The following is a 20215-nucleotide window of genomic DNA, read 5'->3' as shown; positions in this document are numbered from 1 at the left end:
TATTTATATACAAAAAAATCAATCTCACAGGTACAAGATGGGGAAGGCATGGTTAGACAGCTATTTGTCTGAAAAAGATCTGAGAGTTTCAGTGGACTACAAACTCAAGAAGTCAGCACTAGGATGCAGCAGCTTCCCCAAATTTAGTAACGCTTGTGGGCTCCATTAGACCAGAACAGATCTCAAGAAGAGGGACGTCATTTCCTTGGAAAATATAAGCTGCTTGAGGACATGAATTGTTTCATTTTTGTCCTTGTATCCCTAGTAACTATCTCAGGGTCTGCTGCAGAGCAAGCGCTTACTAAATGCTTGTTGATTAATTAATTAACTGTTCTATGTAAGGAAAAACTTCAAGCAATCAGAGGAGTCCAAAGAGGAAAGTGTGGTTCCATGAGGTCAAAGGTCGTCCCTTCGGATAAAGCTTGATTACTACCACCTGCTCAGGATGCCATAGAGGAAATTTTGGTTTAGGTCTAAACCTCCAAGGTCCCCTCCTAGCTGAAATTCCATGTAGTTGAAGGAATCAGCATTAGAGACCGTTATTTACTGTGGAAGGTAGGGACGCAGTTGGGAACAGAAGAAGAGAATAAAAGGTCTGGAATAATGGCTACAGAAAATATCCTTTTCTCTGTAATGAGAATGGCAGCATAAAAGGACTGGCAAACAATGTGGAGAATCCAACAGAGGCTAATGCAAGGACCCTTTCCACTCTAAGTCTACAATCCAACGATCCCATGCACCGTGCCTGGTATGGTCAGAGAACAGGACAAAGCCAACCCTCCTGGGGCAAGTCCTCACTTGACCCTGGCCTCCTTAGCACTGCCCTAAATGAGCTGACCAATCTCACATTATCCCAACAGACAGAATTCTGCCATCTGTTGATGTCTCCTAACCCTGACAGAAACTTGGGCATGGAAGACAACCTAAACCACAGAGGAAACGGTAGAATGGGCATAATTCCAGCCCTGCTTCCAATTATGTGACCATGGGTAAGTCTTTTCATTTGGCCTGCGTCCCTCCCCGAGTCATGAGGATTCAGTGGGGATCTGACTGCCTTGTTCTTTTCTAACATCAGAGTATCTCCTACAGATGGCAGTTTGTAGTCCACACGTGGCAAACCAGCCACACAAATGGCTCACGAATTTTGCTAGGTCAGAGGCAGAAGAATCCAGCCAGGTATTCTCTCTAGCATATGCTAAGCTACACCAATCAGCTTCGTATCTCTTCTCCGAAATGCCGTCTGGTCTTGCTAATCAGCAAAGGGCTATGAAATGAACTCATTCAAGTCAGTCTCCTTGCCATAGCACAGCAGAAGTTTGTGTGCATGTGTGTCGTTGTTTGTTGTTGTTTTTTTACCGTATTCGCCAAATCGAAGGGACTCCCATTGTTGCCACTCCACCAGAACACCGACAGCTCGCACACCCGCGTAGATTAGCAGCATCCCCAGGGTGGCATCGAGGAGGAAATTGATAAGATACCTAAAGGAGAAGGTGTGCATAGGCATGGTCAGGAAAAGCAGAAGCATCAGCTTCCCTAGTCTCAGACAAAGGGACCTGAACACATGGGCACATCATGCTTCCAGAAAGTGGCACACCTACCTTGAAGAAAGATGGATGGCTAAAGCACCTCTGTGGGCTACTAAGTTTGGGATGTGTATTTGTAAGATGTTATATAATTTGCATAAGACATCGTAACTGTAAACGTAACCAGCAGGATACCCAAATAAGTTCCCAACAAGTACAGTAAGAGGCAATTATTTGTATTTTTAAAGAATTCTTCATTTTATAAAAGGATTCACTGACATCCCCTTCCTTTAAATATGCTTATCCTGGTGAACGGAGACATTGGTTTCCAGGTCACTAAGTACAATGAGTATCTGTTGGATGGAATTAGACTGGGAGGAAGGGCAGAGAAAGGATAAATCTATCAAGCTAAAGCTAAACGATTGCACCCAACCAGGAAGTGACTCAACAGAAATGGAAAACTGCCTAGAAATGAGGACCTGATCTGCTAACGTTAATCCATTTCCCCCATATTTACTGAGCAATGTCTACGTACAAGGGATCACACCAGCTTTACAAGGAAGTGAAGACAGGAACCACACAAAGCAAAGCAAGGAGAATATCATGGTAAAGAGGATCCCAGCCTGAACTGATCTTTCCATTCGACTTCTATCTGGGCGTCATGAATCCTAATTCTGTCCTGCTGAGATCCAGTCTTCTCCCTTTGTCCAAATCTGCCACTCCCTGAGGCCTTCCCTGAAGGGGGATAAAGAAGGGTACAACAGGAAGCAGTGCTCCACCTTCTGGAAACACCCTCATAAAGCAGAGATACTCTCTATGCATATATCTTTGGGGCTTTTTTTATGGACAATCAGAGAAGTACTTCCATTGTTGCACAGTGGAAAGAGAACTAGGAGTCCAGAGATCCAGGGTCTTCTACAAGCTCTGCCACTACCTTGCTAGGTGACTCAGCACCCACAACTTCGTTCACAGGGTAACAGATTTAAAGATGGAATGGATTTCCAGGCCTAGTCCAAACTCTTAATTTGAAAGACAAGAGTAACCTGAGGCCCAGAGAAGTTGACTTGCTCAAGGTTACACAGATATTGAGTGGAAGGGCTAGTGGCCCTAGAGTCAGGAAGAACTGGTTTCAAGCCTGGCTGTAACACACATTAGATGTTTGATCATGGGCAACCTCTTAGTGCCCCAGGCAATGCTCTCAAGATAAACTATATAGGAGTTGCTGATGTGCATCTGTCAGGGTAGAAACTAACCTGCCGAATTCCCCAGGCCAATAAAATCAGTTCTGGGCTCCTGTCCCCGCCAAAAGAAAATCCTCATTCAAGTCTGTATTTTTAAACACTTACCACATGCAAAGCACCAAGTAATTTTCTACGGTGCCATAACAGATACAACACTTTGATTCTATGAATAAAAATAGTACTCTAAAAGGCTTGTCCTGGGAAGCCTGGCAATGCACATCTAACCCAAGGTACATCCATGCCCTCTGCTGAGCAGCTGAGGCTTCTGACATAGGTAAAAAGTTGTCCTACATTCATTAACAGGCAGAAGAAGCAGATGGGCTCCTCAAATTCATTTAGGCATAAGTCACTCTAGCTGCAACCAACCATCTCCAAAAAGCCCATGGGACCTGTCCTATCTGCCTGATTCTTCCAGTGTATAAGGACAGGGAACTCCCTATAACTTAAGATGCCCTAAGATGTTTTCAGCACAAAGAGCAGTAGGCCTATGATCTGATCACTCCCAGGCCAAAATTCCTAAATCCCAAAATTTCTTAAGCAGACTTCGTTCATCCTGCCCAGCATTTCTTTCTATGGAGAGAGTGGCAACCTCAGCTTGCTCTGCTCTACATCAGTTCCATCACAAATGAAGCTTAACAAAAGACACATCCATGAACAAATTTTCATTCAATGCCTCCTGTGTTGGACGCTACACTTGGCATTGGGAAGACAAGAGAAAAGGAGATTATGTATATAATCAGGGGAACCATGTATGCATACAACATAAACCAGACAAAAGGTCATGGGAGGGGGCAGCAATAGGAGCTGGGAGGCTCAGGAAGGATGGCATGTGACATGTGATCTGAGCTTCCATAGGGGGCAGGGGAACAGACAGTGGCTTTGCCCACCTGCTTGTCTTTCCCTGAAAAATCACAAGAGGTCGCTCTTGGACCACAGATGAAAAGAAAGAGCATTTTTAGCTTGTTTTCCTCACTATAACCTAGAATCGCAGTATATCAAAACCTAAAGGGTCCCTTAGAGATTATCCAGACTACACTACTTGTTTTACAGATGAGGAAACTGGATGCCAGGGAGGGGAATGACTTGCCCAAGGTCATAAAACTAATGGTAGGGTCAAGATCAGAACTCAGTTTTATTTCTTAGTGTTTCTCAAACCGTGCTGCAAGGAGTCCTAAAATATGCCAAATAATTCTTTTTTAAAAAAATGAACATTATGTTGTTTGTTAACTGGCACTAAGAATAATAATTTAAGGATTTTACTATAAGGGTTCAGCCAAAGTTTTGTTTAAACTGAAGGATTCTACCACTGTGGAAAATTTGAGAACCACTGCATCACGTTACAACCTCCCTCGTAAGTTTGTAAACCAGCTGTTATATCCACCCTGAACTTCAGCGACAGGATGCCTTTTTTTTCTATACAGAATTTCAGGGCTGGGAGGGGCCTGAAAGGTTAGCTAGTCCAACTCATTCCCTGATACACGAATCTCCAGCAAACAGTCATACAAACTCTACATGAAGTCCTGGAGTAACAGAGATGTCTACATCTCTTATCGGAGTCTGTTTCAGAAGTTCCTTGCAACAAATCACAGATCTTTCCTAAAATAACAACAGTACTTGACATTTGCATTGCATTTAAACATTTTTTAAGTTATGCATCTGTTCTCTTGCAGTTCCTGCAACACTGCTGTGAAGCAGGAAGGGCAGCCTCATTACCCCACTTTACAGCTAAACAAACAGGACCAGAGAAAGCAAGGAATCTCTCTAAAATCACAGACAATCCAAGTTTCTTGATTCCTAAGACATGGCTTCCTCTGTGATGTACAAGGTACTTCCGGCCACCTCAGCATTACAGTGATGGGGTGATGGCACCATGGGACCTGGACCCCTAAAAGGAAAAGACCATGTCTTTGAAAGCAGCCCCGTCCCTGAATTTTCCCATCCATTTCAGTAGCCTGGATCACTGGCTCCTCCTGTCCAAAGCAACTGGCCCACCCCAGCCCACCTAGATCAGTCTACTGGACAGCCCCTTCACTGTTGCACCTGGCCCGCTTAATCCCATACAGATCCTTCCAGTCTTTTTTGTACATAAGTAGATGCCACCCCTAACCCTGACACTTCAGGGTTCCCAGCAATCCCAAACAGCATGAACAGGGCAGTCCATATACTTTTGGCTGGCCTCTCATAGCTAACGCGGTGAGATCAACTTAAACACGAGTATCTGATCATTCTATTTGATTTAACTAAATCAATAAACTGTAAGACTACCTTAAGAGAAAATTCTCCTCTTATCAATTTGCCAATGATATGTCATATCTCAAGAGAGGGTAAGAGGGTGCCTACTAAAGGCCTGTCCCCCTGCTTCCAGACTATGCAACACCCTAACTATCCCAGACAGGCTGGCAACTATTCCAGCTCTAAAGACCACAGGGAATAAATAATGCATATGGTAACAATCACATCAACAACTAACATTTATGCAGCACTTTTTAAATTCTGCTTATATATTTTGTTTTCAACATTCATTCCCACAAAATTGTGAGTTCCAAATTTTCTCCCCATCCTTCCCCTCCCCACACCCCACAACACCATGCACTGATTACCCCTTCCCCCAATCTGCCCTCCCTTCTATCACACCCCTCCCTTCCTTTATTCCCATCTTCTCTCTTTTCTTGTAGGGCAAGATAGAGTCTATACCCCATAACCTGTATTTCTTATTTCCCAGTTGTATACAAAAACAATTCTCAACATTCGTTCCTCATACTCTGAATTCCAACTTCTCTCCCTCCTTCCCTCCCCACCCAACCCCAATGAGAAGGCAAGCAATTCAATATAGGCTATATATGTGCAGTTTTGCAAATGACTGCCATAATAGTCATGTTGTGTAAGACTGTATTTCCTGCCATCCTATCCTGTCCCCCATTTAGTCTATTCTCTTTTGACCTTGTCCTTCCCCAAGAGTATTTACTTCTAATTACTCCCTCCTCCCATTTGCCCTCCCTTCTATCATATCCCCACCCCACTTGTCCCCCTCTCCAACTTTCCTGTAGCGTAAGATAGATTTTCATATCAAATTGAGTGTGCGTGTTATTCCCTCCTTAACCCAAGTGTGAAGAGTAAGCTTCACCTTCTCCCTCTCACCTCCCCTCTTCTTTTACTTGCCTCTTTTATGAGAGATAATTTGCCCCATTCCATTTCTCCCTTTCTCCTCCCAGTATATTCCTCTCTCAGCCCTTAATTTTATTTTCTTAGGTATCATCATTTCTTATTTAACTCGCCCTAGGTTCTGTTTATATATATACAAATATGTATTATATATTTAAATGTATATATTTAAGTATACATGACATATATTTAATATTTAAGTATACATGATATATATTTAATATTTAAGTATATATATATATATATATATATATATATATATATATATAAAAATATATAAAATGTGTGTGTATATTATCTCTCCACCTACCCAAATACTGAGAAGAGTCTCAAGAGTTACAAATATTAACTTTCCATGGAGGAATGTAAACAGTTCAACTTTAGAAAGTCCCTCATGATTTCTTCTTCCTGTTTACCTTTTCATGCTTCTCTTGATTTTTGTGTTTGAAAGTCAGATTTTTTATTCAGTTCTGGTCTTTTCATCAAGAATGCTTGAAACTCCTCTATTTCATTGAAGCTCCATTATTCTTTTTTTTTTTAATTTTTCATTTTTAACAATTCATATTGCATAAAACAATTTCAACTTTTGGTCAGGAGATACTTCTTTTAAAGCATTGACAATACAGACCACAAACGAATTTTTTTTTTAACATTAATCAACTGAGACACAAATAATAACTATGCATGCTAACTTCACAAGCCCTTGACCTGTCTCCACACCATGACTAAGAATTAAAGGACCTAACTTACTGTTGTGTTGGTCTAGAGTCCTAAGCCTAATAGCTTAATTTTAGACTTAACCTCAGATGTTCCCCTACCAACAATCTATAATTTAATGGATCTGGTATTAAGCTTACAAATCTTTTGACTATAGAAAATTGCCACTAAGAGTAGGGACATTGCAGGGAAACAATATCTCCCCAACTTCATGTCAATTCCAGGCAGGAGTAGATTGTCCACTTGCATTCAGTCAGGCTTAAAATCTGCCAGGTGTCTGTGGGGAAACTGAGTCAGGAGAATCCTACCTCAGCCCAGGCTGAACAGCCGCTCTCCCATCCTTCCCATAAGATCACCTTTTTCAGTTCATACCAGCATCTCACAGGCTTACTGGCATCATGGATTGAAGGCTCAGACCGCCTTTCTTGCTGTCCATACCAGGAGTTAGACTCAGAAGAACAGCCACTTAATAGTCCCAGAGCATCTTAAAACAGCAAGCTCCAATAACCAGGTTTCAAATATGACTATAATTTCACTTTGGCTAAGGAACATCTTTTGAGGCAAGTCTTAAGTGGCTTACATGCCTTCGTATACATGTTCTAGTTCCTGATTAAATAGCACTCATAAAATCAAATTTACCATTAAAACCTTAACTTTTCCATCAATGCCAAATTTTACCTGAGGTTACCTGACTCTAGGGAACTTAGACTAAAATTCTTTCCCCCAAACTAAAGATGTCTCTGATTTAGTCTCAGTAATTAATTCAGTCAATTGTTTTAATACTAATTGCTTTTACATCACTTTGTAACATGTCCAATTTTTCTCCCCATCTCTCCCCTTCCCCCACCCCCTAATACTTTGTATTTTGATTACTCCTTCCCTCAATGTACCCTCCCTTCTATCACATCCTACCCTTCCCTTAGCCCCATCTTCTCTCTTTTCTTGGAGGGTAAGATAAATTTCCATACCAAATTACCTGTGTTTCTTATTTCCCGGTTACACGCAGTAATAATTCTCAACATTTGTTTCTAATACTTTGAATTCCAAATTCTCTCCCTCCCTACCCATACCCACTGAGAAGGCAAGCAATTCAATACAGACTAAATAAGTGTCATTTTGCAAAAGACTTCCATAATAATCATGTTGTGTAATACTAACTATATTGCCCTCTATCCTACTCTATCCCCCCTTTTTTATTCCCTCATTTGACCTTGTCCCTTCCCAAAAGAGTTTATTTCTAGTTACTCCCTTCTCCCATTTGCCCTCCCTTCTATCATTCCCCTCACCCCACTTGTTGCCTCCTCCCCTTCTTTCCTGTAGTGTAAGACAGATTTTCATACCAAATTCAGTAAGCATGTTATTCCCTCCTTAGGCCATATATGGAGAGAATAGCTTCACTTTTCCCTTCTCCCTTTTCTTCTCCATTGAACAAGACTTTTCTTATCTCTTTTATGAGTTATAGCCTGCCCCATTCCATTTCTCCCTTTCTCCTCCCAGTATTTTCCTCCCTCATCCCTTAATTTTTATTTTATTTTTTTGTGGATATCATCGCTTCTGATTCAACACAACCTGTACTCTGTGTGTGTGTGTGTGTGTGTGTATGCACAATCCCTCCACCTACCCAAATACTGAGAAAAGTCTCAAGAGTTACAAATATTTTCTTTCCAAGTAAGAATGTAAACAGTTCAGCTTTAGAAAGTCTTTTATGATTTCTCTTTCCTGTTTACCTTTTCATGCTTCTCTTGACTCTTGTGTTTGAAAGTCAAATTTTCTCTTCAGTTCTGGTCTTTTCATCATGAATGCTTGAAAGTCCTCTATACCACTGAATGACCATTTATTCCCTTTAAGTATTATACTCAGTTTTGCTAGGTAGGTGATTCTTGGTTTTAATCCTAGTTCCTTTGACTTCTGGAATATCATATACCAAGCCCTTCAATTCCTTCATGTAGAAGCTGCTAGATCTTGTGTTATCCTGATTGTATTTCCACAATACTCAAATTGTTTCTTTCTAACTGCTTGCAATATTTTCTCCTTGATCTGGGAACTCTGGAATTTGGCTATAATGTTCCTAGGAGTTTCTCTTTTTGGATCTCTTTCAGGAAGTGATCGGTGAATTCTTTTAATATTTATTTTGCCCTCTGGTTCTAGAATATCAGGGCAGTTTTCCTTGATAATTTCATGAAAGATGATGTCTAGACTCTTTTTTTGATCATGGCTTTCAGGTAGTCCCATAATTTTAAAATTGTCTCTCCTAGATCTATTTTCCAGGTCAGTTGTTTTTCCAATGAGATATTTCACATTGTCTTCTATTTTTTCATTACTTTGGTTTTGTTTTATAATTTCTTGCTTTCTCATAAAGTCACTAGCTTCCATCTGCTCCATTCTAATTTTTAAAGAACTATTTTCCTCAGTGAGCTTATGAACCTCTTTTCCATTTGGCTAATTCTGCTTTTTAAAGCATTCTTCTCCTCATTGGCTTTTTGGACTTCTTTTGCCAATGGAGTTAGTCTATTTTTAAAGGTGTTATTTTCTTCAGTGTTTTTTTGGTTCTCCTTTAGGAAGTTGTTGACTCGCTTTTCATGATTTTCCAGACATGGTCTAGATGGCATTCCCTTCTCCTAGGTGAAGGAGCTTTCTCACTGACCTTTGAAGTTGTCTCTGGTGTATGTGGGTTGAGCAATCTGGGCACTGCTACTGCCCATGGCTCCCTGAAGCATGGTCCGGGTCCTGTCCCTGCTCCACCGCATGGCCCACACTAGGCTGCATTCCATTCCGCGCCCAGTGCAACAGAGCTTTCCCATCGGCCTTCCAGGCTGTCTTGGGCTGGAAATCTCTCACTCTGTCGTTTTGTGGCTTCTGCTTCTCTAGAACTTGCTTAGAGTCATTTTTTACAGGTATTTTATGGGCTATGTGGGGAAGCTTCTACAGGTCGTCCTTTCTACTCCACCATCTTGGCTCTGCCTATGCAGCGCTTCTAAGTTTTCAAAGTGCTTTACAAATATTATCTCCTCCAATTCTAATAGCGTCTACTTCACAACAACCCTGTGAGTAGGTGCTATTATTAACCCCATTTTACAGAAGAGAAAACCAAGACAGAGATGAAGCCCAAGGTCACTTAGGTAATAATATACAGGATTAGAAGTTAGGTCTTCCTGACTCCAAGTCTAGTGTTCTACCCACTATGCCATCTAGCTGCCAGATGAGATAATACGGGTAAAATACTTTATGATGCATGAAGGGGAAGAGTCCCACCCCAGTTCTAATCTCAAGAAAATTGGGTTTCAGAGGGGAAAAGAGATTATGCAGCAGGAGGGAGTGGTCTATTAACATGTCAAAAGCTTCAGAGAGAACAAGAATAAAGCCAAAGGATTCCATGAAGGTGGTTGGGCTGTATCCCACACTTTGTAACCCTGTGGCCTATATCACACCAATACTATCCAACGGATTTTATTGGCAAAGATACTGGAGTGGTTTACCATCACCTTCTCCAGAGGATTATGGCAAAAAGAGGTTAAAGGACTTGCCCAGGGTCCTACAGCTAATGTGTCTGAGGCCCAATTTGAACTTCAAGTCTTTCTGACTCTAGGCTCAACTTTCTATCCACTAAGCCACCTAGCTACTCTTAGGATTTGATGACTGGGTCGCTACAAATATTTGAGATAACAACTTCATTAAAATGGTAGGGATGGAAGCCAGGCTACAACGAGCTAAAAACCAATCAGGTGGTGAAAAAGTGGAGAGACTGGTATAAACAACCTTTTCAAGATACCTGAAGTAAAAGGGAGAGAGACAGGATCCTACATTAGGACCTTATCATCTCTACCATAATAGTTTCCCTAATTGGTCTTCCAGCCTCACATGTCTTCCACACAGCTGCCAAAATAATCTTCAAACCCTTGTTGAAGCTTCCATAGTTCCTTATTGCCATTAAGATGAAAAAAAATTACAAGCTTCTCAGGTTGGCATTCAAAGCCCTGTACACTCTGGCCTCAGTTTACCTTTCTAAATTTATCTGACACTTCTCCCTTTCACACACTCTAAATTCCAGCCAAACTGCCTTGCCTCCCAGCTATTGCTTTAATTTGTCATTCCACTCCCTGGTTCAGGCCTCTTCCCAGGTGGGCCCCAAGCCTAGAAGCTTCCCCAAAAGGTTCAAATTATCTACTTATCCGCAGCAAGTCTGGGTGAAATGTAAACTCCTTTAGGGCAAGGACTGAGTTTTTGGTATTTGTATTTCTAGTCTCCAAGCACAATAGGTGTTTAATTAGTACTGTTTGAGCTGAACAGGAATGAAGAAAGGCTGAATAGGGATGGCTGACTGTTTGGGCAGGACTTAAAACAGAACAATAAATGCCCAGCTCCCGGCAACTGTAGATAGACTAAATTTCAGTTGAATTTGCTGCAGCTGGAGAAGTGGTGGTCCCCTCTTTTAGGAGCAAGTGTTCCACCAGAACTCTAGGCTCTTCATTAAGTGACAGAGGTACAGGACAAGCTGCACACAGAGTATAAGATATGGATAAGTAAGTACCTATTGGCAGACGATCAGCTTTGTGACAGTACTTCTAGATCCTCTACACTTGAACCCCAGTTTGTCTGTGTTGAAAGGAAGCACCCCTAGGGAAGGTCTCCTACATACCGTGGCCACTCAGCCAAGCCCTAAAGCCTCTCATCCGTACTGCTGCAATTGCCTGCCCCTTGTGCAAGCCATAAACTCTGCTCTAATAATTCTCATTTTTCTTTGCAATCATTCAGGAACAGCATATTGTGGTGGCATGTTCTCCTCACATTCCGCAGGGACCTTTCCTTTCTCCTCTTACCAAGTACATGATCATTTTCCTTTGTTGTGCAATATTTATTCATAGATGGCTGACCTTGGTCTCCTTGAGGGCTGGATCCTATCTTGGTGTTCCATCTTCTCCCTCTATTCCTGAGTTCTCTGGCCCAGCACTGGCAGGCAATTTAGAGCTGTGTCCCCCACCCCAGGCTGCAAACTTCCAAAGCTAAGAGCTGGGGCTTCCACAGCAATGGAAAGTGTGACCAGGGACTGGGGGATGGGGGTAGTTTTGTTGTAAGCCTGTGTTGGGTCCCCGGGTCTGCTAGAGCAGCCTTGCTGCTGGTAGTGTGGGAGATACCAAGAGGTGCTGAGTGAGCTCAGCATCAGTGAGCATCAAGTCATGGGTTCTGCTTTGTTTTTTAATCCTTCTAGAACATGGAGATAGCTGAAAGTGCTTTATCTTTGGCCTACAATCTCTGTTTTGGAAAGGGGTGAGAGTGTGGAGATCAGAGAAAATGTCTGGTCTTTCATGCTGTTGCTCATGACTCGAAAGTTTGCCAGAGGCTCCTCAATGATTTTCTAGTCTCTCCCCTCTCTTGTCCCTCACTGACACAGCTGTCAAAATGATGTTCTTAAAGTGCAGGTCTAAGAACCATGTCATTCTGATGGGGTTCGGACTCTGGGGGCCTCCTTGAGCTCCCCTTGAGTCTTCCTATTTGATCCAGCCCTTCTTACTCAAATCTAATCTTCCCATTTGATCCAGCAGTTTCCAGAAGCCCAAGGGCTTTTCGTTATTGCTGTGCCCAGGTCTCTGTTGCACTCCCCACCCTTTGATCCTATTACCAGCCACTCCCATCAAGATCTTCCCTGGGTTTGATCTATGAAGACCATCCCTGGGACCCCAGACTACCTGGTGACACATGCTTCCAGCCCAGGCCCTACATTGTCTGATATCTCCTGATTGCCTCCAGCTGTTTCCAACCCTTGACCAGTCACTCCACTCCCATTGAGGTTTTCCTTGGACTTCTCCTCAAGACCCTCCCTAAACCCCTCCTCCCATCACCCTAGACTACCAGACCACCCCCAGATCCCTCCTACAGTCTTTTCTGTATTTAAGTTCCATCTTGCCTCCACAAAGGCATTCAGATTCAATCCAGCTCAAACTCTGTCTAGCTGAGATTCTATCTGGCCCACTTGTGAATACAAGCATTACAAATGCTTAGGCTCCTTAAGAGTCAACCCAAGGTGGTGAACCTTTAATAAACTTTGTTTTCTTTGGCTTTAAGAAGGCTTAAGTCGAATTCATTTGAGCAGAACCTAGCATGTCAGCATTTCAGGGTCCCCAGCACCTCTGAACCTCAACAATTCCTTTGCACTAGAACTTTCAGTGCAATGCCCTCTGTTTGGCATTCAAAGCCCTTCAGAACCTGGCCTTAGCTTTTATCCCTCATACACGGCAGGCCTCCTGTCATTTCTTGTATACCACATCCCATCTCCCAAGTTCATGCCTCTACTTCCATTCTGTTCCTCACAAATGGAATGTTCTTCCTCCTCACCTCTCCCTCTTGAAATGTCAAGTTCCCTTCAAAGCTCAGTTCAAGGGCCAGTGCTTTCAATTGGCCTTTTCTGATTCCTACAGCTTTCAGGTCCCTTCTCAGTCCCTCATTCCACCCCATACCCCCAAGCCAAACACTTTTGTTTTTGTATGTATCTTCAGGGCAACAACTCACTTTCAAATTTGTATTCCTAGAACCTAATACATAGTAAATGCTTAAATCAATGCATATTAATTGATCTAGCAGGGCAGAGATGTACTACAGATGAGAATTAAACAAAAATGGGAAGGAGGTCTAAGAGGAGGAACAGAGAGACCCATCATTTGCCTAGAAGAAGCCCAAATTCTTATGCCTCTTGGGAATGGAATAGATTGAGGTCAAGAGTATGGGTAAGTGAAATTGAGGCAAAGCTAGGTCAAACACACAGTACTTACAGTGAACAAGGGTCCTCTTCAGTAAGGTCTGATAAATAGACATTGGCAAAGTGGATGAACAACATTCCGATGGCCTGTTTTGAAGTGTCCAGAAACCTGCACAGAAAAAGAGAGAGCGCTCAAAAGTCCCAGTCACTACTGGGTCTCTTTGTTCCTGAGAGGCAATCTTTAGTAATAAAAATGACTAAGATATATATATATGAGATATTCTAACAGAGTTCACAGGAGATAGCAATGAGTTCAACATCAGTGAAGTACACGGTGCTAACTCTCTAAAGAACTTGACAACGGGGTGTCTTCCGGTAATTCTGTCAGGGCATTTTACCCATGTGGAGCCTGGATGCTTTACTGGTGGTGGGGCAGATACCAGAGAAGTGGTTTCAAAGGTCATCTCGGAAGAATTGCCTCTTTGCTTTTAAGTGACTCTGTGCAGTTTTCTTTCAGAAGAACTATTGCACCCCCAAGAGGAAAAGCTGGAGCATTACTGGTCAGCCTCTAAGTCCAGTAACATTGGAGAATAAAAGGATCAACAGCCAAAAGTCGTATTCATATAAATTAATATAAATTTGGAATGACAGACGATCTCAATTACATATTCAAGTCCCCAGACTGAATCACAAACAGACTCTAGCTCATGAGCTTATCAAACTCTGAGAAGTCATCAAAAGAAGAGCCTGCAGGAGGAAACTGATGAATTCATATTATCTTGTCTTCAAAAACTGGAAAGCAGAAAGATGGTGTAATAAAAGGAGATTTTTAAAAAAAATACCAGGAGAAAAAGATTCTTTTATCCTTCATATTCCCCTGATGTTTGAGTCCATAAAAGGCTTCCAGGTATTTTATGTTACATGTTAGTGATAACTCTTCTTTCCACAAAATGAGCAGTTCACACACATAAAAGCATTCTAAAGCCATTAATACTTAAAACTTACCATATCCTCCACGGACGCCTTTCATGCTTTGGTTCTCTGAAGCGTTTGACTGAAAGAAAGGTAAAGACAGTCACTGTGGATTCCCCAAGAAACAAGATAAAAACGGATGATTAGCACACTAAGCATATTCACAAGACTGAATTAAAGTCTTTACACTGAACATGTGTCAAGATAGGAAATATCTAACAAAAAGTACATATACTCTGTATGTCTACTACCCTAATGGATTTAGAACTTTTGACAATACTTTAAGAATGTGCAATTTCGAGGCAAAGTCAAGATGGCGGAGTAGCAGAAAGCAATACAGTAAGCTTTGTTCCACAAACTTAACCAACAGATCTAGAAAATACACTACCAGGAGAAATCAAAAAAAAAAATTAGTGAGTTACTTGTCCAGGCCAGCTCAGCATAGGGAGAAAGACAGGGAGGTCTGTGGTCACTGGAGACAGGACTAGACAAAAGCAAGCTGCACGTGGAGCACTCCAGCGCACAGGGAGGGGCTATGCAACGGGGCAAGAAAAGATACCGGACTAGGACTGGAGCATCTGAAGACTAACACTAGTCGGGAGATGCTCTAGCACACCACAGGGAAAGGTGCCTACTGGTAAGGTGTGCTCCCCAGTGTCAGGTCACAACTGCAAACTGGACTGAGAAGGAGGCCTGCGTAGGGGAGTGGAGTCCTCAAGTGGGGAGGACCTGGGTGAGACACTAAGAAAAGAGGAAGTACAAAAGCTAGCAGCTACAGCAGAGTGGCTCACACTCCAGGTGCTGAGCAAGGTCTCATTTAAAGCAGCCAGGCCAGCCTGCGGAGAAATAATCAAGACAGAAATCCCAGACCAAGGGGCAGTCTACAATTTTGCCACTCTGAACCAAGAGAGGTTTCCAGGTAGCTGACAAGGGTAGAATCCAGAAGTGGCCTACTATTGAACAGACCTAAACCCAGGCCAGGAACCTGCAGAGTCCAGACTGCAGGAGGCAGTAGTAAGACTTTGCCTTGGATCAGGCAAATGGGCAAAATAAAAGCTAATGACTCCATGAGGCAACAAGAAATGTTAAAACAAAGAAAAAAGGCTGAGAAAAAATAGAAGAAAATGTAAAGTACCTCATAGCAAAAACAAGTAACACAGAAAACAGATCAATGAGAAAAAAAATTAAGAATCACTGGGCTATCTGAATGCCCTGACTAAAAAAAAAAAAAAAAAAAAAAAGACTAGAAATCATATTTTACAAAATCTCAAAAGAAAACTGCTCAGATCTCTTAGAAGCAGAGGGCAAAGTGGAAACAGAACTCATCAGTCACTTCCTGGAAGAAACCCCAAAAAGAAAACTCCCAGGAATATTCCAGGTCCAAGAAAAAAATACTCAAGGAACCACAGTCAGGATTACCCACAACTTAGCAGCCATCAATATAAAAGAGTGAAGAATCTGGAATCCAATATTTCAAAAGGCAAAGCGTATAGACTTACAATTAAGAATAACTTACCTAGCAGAAACCGAATACAATGCTACAGATGGGAAAAGTGGATCTCCAATAAAATACAGAAATTCTAAGTATTCCTGACAACAAGACCAGAGCTGTCTAGAAACTCTGAAGCTCAAACACAGAAGTGAAGAGAAACACAAAAAAGTAAACATGGATGGATAACGCTAAAGGATTAAATAAGGATAAACTGCTTACATGACACATGGGTCCCCTCTGATCCCTCTCAGTATCAGGGGACATGGCCTGGGAGTGGTTCTGTTAGGGCTTGATGATACTAAGAAAATAATGGAAAGAGAAAAAAAGAGGAATAATCCACTAGGAGAGGGGGCATTGTAGGGAAAGGGAAAGGAAGATTAGGGGAAATTATCTCCCATAATGAGAACATACAAGACATCTATGACAACAAGGAGGAGCGGGGAAAGAGGAGTGAGTGAAACATGAACCTCACTTTCTCCTGAACTAGTCAAAAGGACTTTTTTCCCTGTAGTGTTATACTCAGTTTTCCTGGCAAGTTTTTCTAGGCTATAAGCTCAAATCTTTTGTCATCTGGAATACTGTATTCCAATTTTCCAATCCTTTATAGTAAATAGTAGACACACACACACACACACACACACACTCTCTTTCTCACAACAGAACTGGGTATAAAAATACAGTTTACTCAACAGAGAAACAGATGTTAAAAAAAGAAGTGAGGAAGGAGAATCCTATAGTAGGTAATTTAAGGGAAGGTGTAGTCCTAAGTATAGTAAATGCTAAGGATGTACAAAAATACTTATAGCTCCTTTAGAGGAGGCCAAAGATGAGAATTTGGGGGGAGGAGTGCCCATAAATTGGAGAACAGATGAACAAGTTATGACATGTAAATATGATGGAATACTACTGTGCTAAATTTTTATTAGTATAATGACCAACTAAGACTCCAGAGGACTAATGATGAAACATGCTACCCACACATCCTGGTAGAGGTGAAAGATTCAGAATGCAGAACTAAAAATATTGTTTTGGACTTGTCAATGTGGAAGTTATGCGTGACTGTATGTGTAATGGGTTTTGTTTTTCTTGTGTTCTCAACTGGCAAGGGAGTGGAGAGTAAGAAAGTGAGTACTGGCTGACTAAAACCAGTTTTAAAACACATTTTTACAAAGAATATGAAACTCCATATAAAATGAATGTTAAAACAGAAAATGGAAAAAAATCTAACTAAAAACGGATGCGATTTTGCAGTACAGTATCCCCATGATCATCATAGACTGCAACTCCCCCGTAACTCAACAGACAGTCCGTGAGAGTTGCTGTGGTAACAAAGAGATCAATCACCCTCTGGCCAACCTTGCAGCAAGTCTCTCTTTTTATTTATTTAACTTTTAACATTCATTTTCACAAAATTTTGGGTTCCAAATTTTCTCCCCATTTGTCCCCTCCCCCCACCCAAAAACACCGAGCATTCTGATTTTTCCTATCACCAATCTGCCCTCTTTTCTATCATCCCTCCCTTCCCTTGTCCCCATCTTCTCTTTTGTCCTGTAGGGCCAGATAACTTTCTATACCCCTTTACCTGTATTTCTTATTTCCTAGTAGCAAGAAGAGTACTCGACAGTTGTTCCTAAAACTTTGAGTTCCAGCTTCTCTTCATCCCTCCCTCCCCACCCATTCCCTTTGGGAAGGCAAGCAATTCAATATAGGCCATATCTGTGTAGTTTTGCAAATGACTTCCATAATAGTTGTGTTGTGTAAGACTAACTATATTTCCCTCCATCCTATCCTGCCCCCCATTGCTTCTATTCTCTCTTTTGATCCTGTCCCTCCCCAAGAGTGTTGACTTCAAATTGCTCCCTCCCATCATCCCCCCCACCCTGTTTATCCCCTTCTCCCCCACTTTCCTGTATTGTAAGATAGGTTTTCATACCAAGATGAGTGTGCATTTTATTCCTTCTTTTAGTTGAATGTGATGAGAATAAACTTCATGTTTTTCTCTCACCTCCCCTCTTTTTCCCTCCACTAAAAAGTCTTTTGCTTGCCTCTTTTATGAGAGATTATTTGCCCCATTCCATTTCTCCCTTTCTCCTCCCAATATATTTCTCTCTCACCCCTTAATTTCATTTTTTTTAAGATATGATCCCATCCTATTCCATTCACTCTATGGTGTGTGTGTGTGTGTGTGTGTGTGTGTGTGTGTGTGTGTGTGTGTGTGTGTGTGTGGTGTGTGTGTGTGTGTGTGTATGTAATCCCACCAACTACCAGATACTGAAAAGTTTCAAGAGTTACAAATATTGTCTTTCCCTGCAGGAATGTAAACAGTTCAACTTTAGTAAGTCCTTTATGACTTCTCTTTGCTGTTCACCTTTTCATGCATCTCTTCATTCTTGTGTTTGAAGGTCAAATTTTCTTTTCAGCTCTGGTCTTTTCATCAAGAAAATTTGAAAATCCTCTATTTCATTGAAAGACCATTTTTTCCCCTTAAGTATTATACTCAGTTTTGCTAGGTAGGTGATTCTTGGTTTTAGTCCTAGTTCCTTTGACTTCTGGAATATGATATTCCACGCCCTTCGATCCCTTAATGTAGAAGCTGCTAGATGTTGTGTTATCCTGATTGTATCTCCACAATACTTGAGTTGTTTCTTTCTAGCTGCCTGCAATATTTTCTCCTTGACCTGGGAACTCTGGAATTTGGCCACAATGTTCCTAGGAGTTTCTCTTTTTGGATCTCTTTCAGGCGGTGTTCTGTGGATTCCTTGAATACTTATTTTGCCCTCTGGTTCTAGAATCTCAGGGCAGTTTTCCTTGATAATTTCATGAAAGATGATGTCTAGGCTCTTTTGTTGATCATGGCTTTCAGGTAGTCCCATAATTTTTAAATTGTCTCTTCTGGATCTATTTTCCAGGTCAGTTGTTTTTCCAATGAGATATTTCACATTATCTTCCATTTTTTCATTCTTTTGGTTTTGTTTTGTGATGTCTTGGTTTCTCATAAAGTCATTAGCTTCCATCTGTTCCATTCTAATTTTGAAAGAACTATTTTCTTCAGTGAGCTTTTGGACCTCCTTTTCGATTTGGCTAATTCTGCTTTTTAAAGCATTCTTCTCCTCATTGGCTTTCTGAACCTCTTTTGACAATTGAGTTAGCCTATTTTTCAAGGTGTTATTTTCTTCAGCATTTTTTTGGGTCTCCTTTAGCAAGGTGTTGACCTGCTTTTGATGCTTTTCTTGCATCTCTCTCATTTCTCTTCCCAGTTTTTCCTCCACCTCTCTAACTTGATTTTCAAAATCCTTTTTGAGCTCTTCCATGGCCTGAGCCCATTGGATGGGCTGGGATACAGAAGCCTTGATTTCTATGTCTTTCCCTGATGGTAAGCATTATCTTCCTCATCCAAGAGGATGGGAGGAGATATCTGTTTACCAAGAAAGTAACCTTCTAGGGTCTTATTTTTTTTCCCTTTTCTGGGCATTTTCCCAGCCAGTGACTTGACTTCTGAGTGTCCTCTCCACATCTACCACGCCTCCAGATCCGCCCAGCTAGGGCTTGGGGTCTGAGATTCAAATGCTGCTTCCCAGCCTTAGGGCTTTGGTGGAGTGGGGCTGCTATTCAGTGTGAGATTAAGTTCAGGTGCTCAGGTGGGGGCAGGGCAGCCTCACGGGGCTCAGTTCCCTCAGGGGGTTTATGTGGAGACCTTCAACAATGGATCCAGGCTTCAGCCTGCTTTGGGAGCCCCTGTCCGCTGCTGCCTCTGCTGCTGCCTCCCAAGGGTGCCTGAGTTATGGAGATACCCCATTCCCCTCTAGGCCAGCCAAAGAGACTCTCTCACTGACCTTTGCCGCCTGTGGGTGGAGGGACCCACGTGGCCTGCTGGAGATTCCATTCCTGGAGCCTGCTCGGATCTGCTCCTCTCGGTGCCACGCAGCTGAGACAGGGCTGGGCTCTGCTCTGGTCTGGGGCGTGACAGACCTTTCGTGTCGGTTTTTCAGGGCTCTCTGGAACAGAAATCTCCTCCATTCCATTGTTCTGTGGCTTCTGCTGCTCCAGAATTTGTTGGGAGTTCTTCTTTACAGGTATTTTATGGGCTGTGGGTTTGGAGCTAGCATATGTTTATCTTTCTACTCCGCCATCTTGGCTCCTCCCCCCAGCAAGTCTCTGTTGGGGGTGTAAGCTCAGTTCCATGTGGACAGTCTCGGGTAGGTAAAAGTGAGGACTTCTAAACCTTAGAGTTCTCATGAGGCCCCCCAGGGAACAGCTGGGAATTGAGGTGTGAGACTCGGGCTATCTCGTGCATTTCCGCCTCTTCCCGTGGGAAACTTGCTGGGGAGAGCATCCCGCCCTCGAGATTAATCCATGGTCTGAGCACACCTATTGTTGTCTAAGGGCTGAGAACAGGCACAGTAGTCAGGTGCAAACT

General features: G+C 42.2%; 1 protein-coding gene across 2 annotated transcripts in view; it reads right to left on the bottom strand.

Annotated features, from left to right (window-relative positions):
• LOC140530232 (store-operated calcium entry regulator STIMATE) overlaps nucleotides 1–20215 on the bottom strand; it is a 72687-nt gene that overhangs the window by 31830 nt on the left and 20642 nt on the right. The window contains exons 1-4 of one of the 2 annotated variants that reach the window (XM_072649662.1): nucleotides 19632–19939; nucleotides 14340–14388; nucleotides 13408–13503; nucleotides 1357–1478 (exon numbers count right to left, since the gene is read on the bottom strand). In XM_072649662.1, the coding sequence (XP_072505763.1) occupies nucleotides 1357–1478; nucleotides 13408–13503; nucleotides 14340–14388; nucleotides 19632–19815 (451 nt within the window). In that variant the 5' untranslated portion in view covers nucleotides 19816–19939. Of the gene's footprint in view, nucleotides 1–1356; nucleotides 1479–13407; nucleotides 13504–14339; nucleotides 14389–19631; nucleotides 19940–20215 lie in introns of those variants that run through there. The other variant, XM_072649670.1, reaches the window with a different exon arrangement.

The sequence above is a fragment of the Notamacropus eugenii genome, chromosome 1 (assembly GCF_028372415.1).
Source record: "Notamacropus eugenii isolate mMacEug1 chromosome 1, mMacEug1.pri_v2, whole genome shotgun sequence".
In the NCBI taxonomy this organism is placed as follows: Eukaryota; Metazoa; Chordata; class Mammalia; order Diprotodontia; family Macropodidae; genus Notamacropus; species Notamacropus eugenii.
This window is presented reverse-complemented; position numbering and strand designations above follow the sequence as displayed.